General features: G+C 42.6%; 1 protein-coding gene across 1 annotated transcript; it reads left to right on the plus strand.

Annotated features, from left to right (window-relative positions):
- Nucleotides 1–3,477: 3,477 nt before the first annotated feature.
- On the plus strand, nucleotides 3,478–5,895 carry LOC118943641 (trace amine-associated receptor 13c-like). The gene has a single exon (XM_036959597.1). It carries the CDS (start codon nucleotides 4,369–4,371, stop codon nucleotides 5,326–5,328), a length of 960 nt encoding a protein of 319 aa, XP_036815492.1. The 5' UTR covers nucleotides 3,478–4,368; the 3' UTR covers nucleotides 5,329–5,895.
- The last annotated feature ends 2,785 nt before the right edge of the window (nucleotides 5,896–8,680 follow it).

The raw sequence follows: 8,680 nt of genomic DNA on the forward strand, positions 1-8,680 counted from the left end.
GACCCTTTATTGCCCCGCCGATAAATCACGACTGGTCTGCCGACGTAATCGCCCAATGTGGTCTCAATAGGCTTTTTCCGTTGCGATGTTGCCGAAGACCCATCTTCTTGCCCTGGTCCACTCTCTTTCTAAACACTGTGTCTCCCGCTCGCCTACTCACTACTCAACGGCTCCCTAACTCACCTATTGCTGTGCTTTGGACCCTATGATCACCCCAGCTTCGATCTCAGGTCCTGTATGTATCTAACTGACCCGCTCTGCCCATTCATCTACATTTCCCGTTGTTGTCTTAGCTCTCCCGATCAACACCTGTGACTGCTTTATGCCTCTCTCTAATTTCAATATGCCTCTCTCTAAAGTCAATATGCCTTGTCTATTGCTGTTTCAGCTAGTTCTTATTGTTTTATTTCACTGTAGAGCCCTCAGTCCCGCTCACCTTGCCTTAGATAGCTCTTTTGTCCCACCCCCCACACATGCGGAGACCTCACCTGGCTTAACTGGTGCCACCAGAAACGAAACCTCTCTCATCGTCACTCAACGTCTAGGTTTTCCTCCACTGTGCTCACATCCTACCATACCCTTGTCTGTACATTATGCCCTGAATCAATTCTACCACTACCAGAAATATGCTCCTTTTATTCTCTGTTCCCAACGCACTAGACGGCCAGTTCTTCTATCCTTTAGCCATACCCTTATCCTACTCCTCCTCTGTTCCTCTGGTGATGTAGAGGTTAACCCAGGCCCTGTGGCCCCCAGTTCCAACCCTATTCCCCAGGAGCTATCATTTGTTGACTTCTGTAACTGTAAAAGCCTTGGTTTCATGCATGTTAAAATCAGAAGCCTCCTCCCTAACTGTGTTTTATTCACTGCTTTAGCACACTCCACCCACCCTTATGTCCTAGCCATGTCTGAATCCTGGCTTAGAAAGGCCACTAAAAATTCAGAACTTTCCATCCCCAACTACAACATTTTCCGCCAAGATAGAACTACAAAAGGGGGCGGAGATAGTCTGCAGAGTTCTGTCATGCTATCCAGGTCTGTGCCCAAACAGTTCGAGCTTCTACTTTCAAAAATCCATCTTTCCAGAAATAAGTCTCTCACTGTTGCCACTTGTTATAGACACCCCTCAGCCCCCAGCTGTGCCCTGGACATCATATGTGAATCGATTGCCCCCCCATTTTTCTTCAGAGTTTGTACTGTTAGGTGACCTAAACTGGGATATGCTTAACACCCAGCCGTCCTACAATCCAATCTAGATGCCCTCAATCTCACATAAATTATCAAGGAACCGACCAGGAACAACCCCAAATCCATAAACATGGGCACCCTCATAGATATCATCCTGACCAACCTGCTCTCTAAATACACCTCTGCTGTCTTCAACCAGGATCTCAGCAATCACTGCCTCATTGCCTGCGTCCGTAATGGGTCCGTGGTCAAACAACCACCCCTCATCATTGTCAAGCGCTCCCTAAAACACTTCAGTGAGCAGGCCTTTCTAATCAACCTGGCCCGGGTGTCCTGGAAGGATATTGACCTCATGCCGTCAGCAGAGGATGCCTGGTTTTTCTTTAAAAGTGCATTCCTGACCATTTTAACTTTTTAAGGCTAGGGGGCAGTATTCAGAAGTTTGGATGACTGAGGTGCCACAAGTAAACTGCCTGTTACTCAGGCCCAGAAGCTAGGATTGCATATGCATGGTAGTATTGGATAGAAAACACTCTAAAGTTTCTAAAACTGTTAAAATAATGTCTGTGAGTATAACAGAACTGATTTGGCAGGCGAAACCCGAGGACAATCCATCCAGGAAAAAAAATACTTGAGGTCATTGGACTTCTCAATACTTTTCTATGGGAAAGTTTATAAATTCGTACCCAGATTGCAGTTCATACAACAGTGTGTCAACAGTCTTCAGAAATTGTTTCATGTTTGTTTTTTGAAAAATGAAGAAGTAGTCATATTCTTTCGAGTTAGGAAAGCAAAGGCTAGCTTTTTCAAACATTCCCAAAAGTTTTGGGACACTGTAAAGCCTATGGAGAATAAGAGCACCTCCTCCCCGCTGCCCACTGCACTGAGGCTAGGAAACACTGTCATTACCGATAAAGCCACAATAATCAAACATTTCAATAACCATTTTTCTGGACCCTCTCTTTCTAAAAATATCTGCCGCAATTGTTGCAACCCCTATTACTAGCCTGTTCAACCTCTCTGTCGTACCGTGTGAGATCCCTAAAGATTGGAAAGCTGCTGCGGTTATCCCCCTTTTCTAAGGGGGAGACATTCAAGACCCAAACTGTTATAGACCTAAATCCTACATAAGGGACTACGATGGCATTACCCGTATGGATGACGAGGATCTCCATATTGCAAATGTACGGTCCCTTACTAGACATCTGTGAATGTTATTAAAATAGGCCGACAGACTCGGGTCGTGCCCCAGGGCCGGACCTTCCGGGAAGTCATCAAATAAAGTCTCTCGGACATTCGGTTTCCATTTTATAACTTGTATTTTTTGTAAGTTTTTTCTCTGTTCTGGAAAATTCCAACAGATGGTGACTGGCTGCTTATTGCAAATGGGCAAAACATCACCAAAGTGACATGGCCATTTCTCTTAAACGGAAAATAATTTGAAGATGAAACTCATTGAGCACAGGTTTGGCCAAATGGGCTTTTAGCCCAGAAACAAGATGGCATCAAGGCCTCAACCCTTATTGATTTTATCTGGGAATAAAGGTAAAAAATGGTAATAAAGCGCTAATTTGACTGCTTCACGTCAAAGTACATGAACATACGATGTAAGGAAAAAAAGAATCAGCCATTTATCTATGGTAATTTATGGGAAATATTTCAATATCCGTTTCAATGTCCGTTCGGTGAGGGTTAAATACTTTTTTTGTTTTCCAAAAAAGTTATAAATCCAGTTGCAGCGTGTTCAGACAAAGCCGTTAAGGCAGGTTTAGAAACTTTACCTGATTTCTGTTATTTTCTGTGATTTTCTGAAATCACACACACAAACAGTGAATGGGGAGTGACACAGCCAGCCAACGATGTGACAAAACGGATGGCACTGTGATAGACTGCATCCAATTCATTGAGTAGGGTATTGGAGGCTATTTTGTAAATGACATCGCCGAAGTCGAGGATCGACAGGATGGTCAGTTTTACAAGGGTATGTTTGGCAGCATTAGTGAAGGATGCTTTGTGGCAGAATAGGAAGCCAATTCTAGATTTAACTTTGGATTGGAGATGTTTGATGTGAGTCTGGAAGGAGAGTTTACAGTCTAACCAGACACCTAGGTATTTGTAGTTGTTCACATATTCTAAGTCAGAACTGTTCAAAGTGGTGTTATTGGACGGGCAGGCAGGTGCAGGCAGCAATCGGTTGAAGAGCATGGATTTAAATTTACTTGTGTTTAAGAGCAGTTGGAGGCCACGGAAGGAGAGCTGTATGGCATTGAAGCTCGTCTGGAGGGTTGTTAACACAGTGTCCAAAGAAGGGCCAGAAGTATACAGAATGGTGTCGTCTGCATAGAGGTGGATAAGAGACTCACCAGCAGCAAGAGCGACATCATTGATGTATACAGAGAAGACAGTCGGCCTGAAAATTGAACCTTAACCTTAAAGGCTCCTTAACACCTTCTACCCCCAGGCAATAAGACTGCTGAACAATTAATCAAATGGCCACCGGACTGTTATATTGACACCCCCCCCTACCGATCCTCGACTTCGGCGATGTCATTTACAAAATAGCCTCCAATACGTTACTCAATAAATTGGATGCAGTCTATCACAGTGCCATCTGTTTTGTCACTAAAGCCCCATATACTACCCACCACTGGCCAGCTGACATGTGATGTGCCGTCGTGTCTCCTGAGGTTATGGATTATGATCCAAACTAAGCACTGACATCACACAAACCAGTTAGTCTGCACAGTTATCCTATTTCCCATGGAAAATAGCCTTTGAGTGACCAAAACATCACCCATACTATATTTCCCCCTTTAAAATGCTCAGTTGAGAAAATGTACCTTTTCTCTAACTATCAGTAAGGCTGAAGGACAGGCAAGGTGCGCAGAGAAACTTCCAATCCTGTCACACATTACATCATGCTTTCACAAATTATTTATTTAACCAACCATTATTTTATGTGTGTGTGTGTGTGTGTGTGTGTGTGTGTGTGTGTGTGTGTGTGTGTGTGTGTGTGTGTGTGTGTGGAGAGAGAGAGAGACACTGGGGAGGGGAGTGTTTGTCAGTGAATCAGGGATAAATAGAGAGGCAGAGCTCAGAGTTTGTCAGAAGGCGGACCTGGCAGGGTCACACACAGGACCAAGAAGGAGCAGGACCTCAGCATTTGAACCTTTATTACAAATGGAGACACATGAAGATATTCAATACTGTTTTCAAGACGGAAACTCTTCTTGCAGAAAGGCTTTGCTGTCGACATCTATCTACATCACACTGTACATCTTCTTTTCATTGATTTCAGCAGTTACAGTATTTTTGAACATACTGGTGATCATCTCCATCTCTCACTTCAAGCAGCTCCACACTCCAACCAACCTGCTCATCCTCTCTCTGGCTGTGTCAGATCTCCTGGTGGGATTGATTGTGATACCAGTAATGACTGTAGCAATAATGGAATCGTGCTGGGGTTTTGGGGAATATTTCTGTGTGTTTTATTTCTACATCAGTTGTTTATGTGCTTCTTTATCTCTGGGCAATTTGGTCTTGATATCTATTGACCGCTATGTTGCTGTGTGTGATCCCTTATTGTACCACTCTAAAATAACAATAACAAGAATGATGTGTTGTATATCAATTACCTGGTGTTGTTGTATCATATATTATGCTGCTATCATAAAAATATTTGTAAATGTACAGGTACCCAGTAAATGTTTGAAAGAATGTTTTATTGTTGAAGGAGTAACCTGGGGTATTGTAATTGACCTTTTAATTACAATGGTTGTCCCGTGCTCTATTATTATAACACTTTATTTGAAAATCTTTGTCGTGGCCACATCACAGGCCAGAAAGGTATTTTCAAAAGAGGCTGCCAGTGTGTCTAGTGTTAAAACTGTACAGGCAAATAAGTCTGAGAGGAAAGCAACAAAAACTCTAGCTATTGTTGTTTTCACCTATCTAAGCTGTTGGATTCCATTTCATTTGTATTTAATTTTTATTGTAATTGACAATTTATCGTCATTCATCATCAGCTTTTTGCCACTTCTTAATTCCTTAATTAATCCAATAATTTACTCTTTCTTTTATCCATGGTTCAAAGTGACAGCTAAGCGTATTTTAACTCGTTTGAAGTTAAGGCATTCATAGTTCCTATGTTTTTATTCATAAGTTTGACAAACACAGGTTAGATATAGTCATGTTATACTGCTATGTTGTAACTGCCTCATTCATGTAACAATACGCTGATATTACTTATCTCTGTGTTGTCATAATAGATGTGATACATGTGATGTTGATAGAGAATGATTTGACTGGATTGGCAAGGAATGACTTGGAGAAGGCATAAGAGGGCATTAGCTTGTTTTGTTAAAGACATTGTAATAAATTTGGGGTGTATATTCCAAATGCCAAAGTCTCTGGTTGATGCATGTTATTTAATGAAAAACGGTATGTAAGATTTCTGAAAGTACATTTTGAGGACGTCATGGATCATTCCATACGTTCTTTAACATCACCCTCTAGTAAGTCATATAATTGAGTGTAGTCTGGCCCAGGAATGTGAAAGTGAATGGAAAGGATCTGTAGCAACAAACCGCCCTTGCTGTCTCTGCCTGGCCCGTTGCACTCTCTCCACTGGGATTCTCTTCCTCTAACCCATTACAGGGGCTGGGTCACTGGCTTACTGTTGCTCTTCCATGCAGTCCCTAGGAGGGGTGTGTCACTTGAGTGGGTTGATTCGCTGACGTGGTCTTCCTGTCTGGGTTGTTGCCCCCCCTCCAGTTGTGCCGTGGCGGAGATCTTTGTGGGCTATACTCGGCCTTGTCTCAGGATGGTAGGTTGGTGGTTGAAGATATCCCTCAAGTGGTGTGGGGGCTGTGCTTTGGCAAAGTGGGTGGGGTTATATCTCGCCTGTTCGGGCCCTGTTTGGGGTATCATCGGATGGGGCCACAGTGTCTCCTGACCCCTCCTGTCTCAGCCTCCAGTATTTATGCTGCAGTAGTTTATGTGTCCGGGGGCTAGGGTCAGTCTGTTTATGTCTGAAGTATTTCTCCTGTCTTATCCGGTGTCATGTGTGAATTTAAGTATGCTCTCTAATTATCAGCTGTGCTGCTGCTCTAGTTTCATCTGTTCTGCCTGCGCTATGGAACCCTAACCTGTTCACCAAACGTGCTACCTGTCCCAGACCTGCTGTTTTCAACTCTCTAGAGACAGCAGGAGCGATAGAGATACTCTCAATGATCGGCTACGAAAAGCCAGCTGACAATTAATTTGGAGATGCTGACTTGTTGCACCCTCATCAACTACTGTGGTTATTATTATTTGACCATGCTGGTCATTTATGAACATTTGAACATCTTGGCCATGTTCTGTTATACACCTGCATTGCTTGCTGTTTGGGGTTTTAGGCTGGGTTTCTGTACAGCACTTTGATATATCAGCTGATGTAAGAAGGGCTATATAAATTAATTTGATTTTTTTTTATTGGCTCATCTGGGACAAAATACCTTGAAAAAGTGCAGTAACGTTTACATGTTAAACACTGCATGATATCAGATAACGTCCTGGTCTCACTCAATGGTCTATTGTAGTAGTTGATGGTAAAATGTAAGAAGATGCAAATATGGGTAACACTTTATAAACACATTCAGTAATAAACCATTTGTACGGTATTTACAGTTTGTTCACCATTTATTATCATTAATATTAAGCCCACATTAGTTAAATGTTAGTCAGCTAGGTATTCTCACATTTAGAAATTACTACTATATGCATTAATGATTTAAACACAATAATGCAGGAGACCACAGCAGACACTTCAACCTCAACATACTGGTTATGAACACTACCACTACTCTCACTACATCACTGCTGCTAGGTCAGGGGTCACACCAGATCAGCTCTGTCAGATGTTGTTGAGTCTGAATGAATATAGAGATTAGTAAGACTTTATAATAGCACTTTGTAATAAACATTTTAGAATGGCTTAGTAAATAGTTTATTCATCAAACATTTATCATTACTCCCAGATGTGTTTGTTACATTGATACAACCAGTTTGTGCCCAGTGGGTGTAAAACACTGCAGTAAAAAGGTTTGAAAATGTAGCTTTTTCTTCCAGCATCCAGTAATGATAAATGTTTGATGCATTCAAGCATTCATAAACAACTTTTATAGTATGTAATAATGATTTGTAAGATCATTCATAAGATGTTTAATAAATGTCCTTATAAACCATTTAATAATCATTAGTAAAGTATTTGTGTAGTCTTTAATCTAAAGTAAAGTAAGGACTCTTCATACTTTTGAAGTACTTTATAAATGACTGAACATTACAATTAAAGGGTTACTACCTTTAATACACTACAAGTGAAGTTGTCCATGAACTTTTCAATTGTGGGGACTAGATGCATAAGATGTTTTCGTTTCTAAATGGGAAACAGATATGTATGGAAAAACCCTCAATAAATGTGACATTGTGTATTGTTGCATCATAAGAAACATTTATCTCAAACCCAAGATGTTGGAAGAAAAAGCTACATTTTCAAACCTTTTCACTGCAGTGTTTTACACCCACTGGGCACACATTGGTTGTATCAATGTTGTCAGGATGAAATGCTTGGTGCTGTTCAGTGAGAATGGGAAATCTCTGTGGCAAAGGAGCAATGATCCAGTCCTAACAGAAATGTCCCTGAAGTTGATGTAGATGTCTTCTTCTATAGAGGGCTTCACCGAGAGGTCGACAGGGTTCCTCTCCTGTAGAGGGCGTCACCGAGAGGTCGACAGGGCTCCTCTCCTGTAGAGGGCGTCACCGGGAGGTCGACAGGGTTACTCTCCTGTAGAGTGCGTCACCGAGAGGTCGACAGGGCTCCTCTCCTCTAGAGGGCGTCACCGAGAGGTCGACAGGGCTCCTCTCCTGTAGAGGGCTTCACCGGGAGGTCGACAGGGCTCCTCTCCTGTAGAGGGCGTCACCGAGAGGTCGACAGGGCTCCCATCCTGTAGAGGGCGTCACCGAGAGGTCGACAGGGCTCCTCTCCTGTAGAGGGCCTCACCGCGAGGTTGATAGCACTCCTCTTCTGTAGAATGCGCCATGGGGAAGTAGACAGCGAGAGCGGCACGAGCGTGATTCAGAGATACAGCTACCAGTGAAGCAAGGACCTCTAAGATGGTTACGATTCACCTGAACAGGACAGAGTTCCCTGGTTGATGGTACATGAAACTGTCCATTGTCAGTGTGTGGCGGCAGCTCCAGCACCAGTCCGTCGTAACGACCAGGTTTACACCAGTTCTCTACTTTGAAGTTCAGGGTGAGGGATCCGGATCTGCACTTTTAGCCGATTTTGTAATTTTATCACTGACATACTGACTAATTATGGTGCATTGTCGGGAAACGTTTGTTGGTGTGAAAAGAGTCTCTGGCTCATTAACATATTTTAAGGCGTGTCTTGTATAATCCAAAATTTGGGGCACCCATTAGTGAGAGTTCTGTAGCAATTATTATT

This window comes from Oncorhynchus mykiss, chromosome 22, assembly GCF_013265735.2.
Source record: "Oncorhynchus mykiss isolate Arlee chromosome 22, USDA_OmykA_1.1, whole genome shotgun sequence".
In the NCBI taxonomy this organism is placed as follows: domain Eukaryota; kingdom Metazoa; phylum Chordata; class Actinopteri; order Salmoniformes; family Salmonidae; genus Oncorhynchus; species Oncorhynchus mykiss.

What these genes read in the sequence shown, in the direction of transcription:
- LOC118943641 (XM_036959597.1), top strand. Translation starts at nt 4,369, where the DNA reads ATGGAGACACATGAAGATATTCAATACTGTTTTCAAGACGGAAACTCT.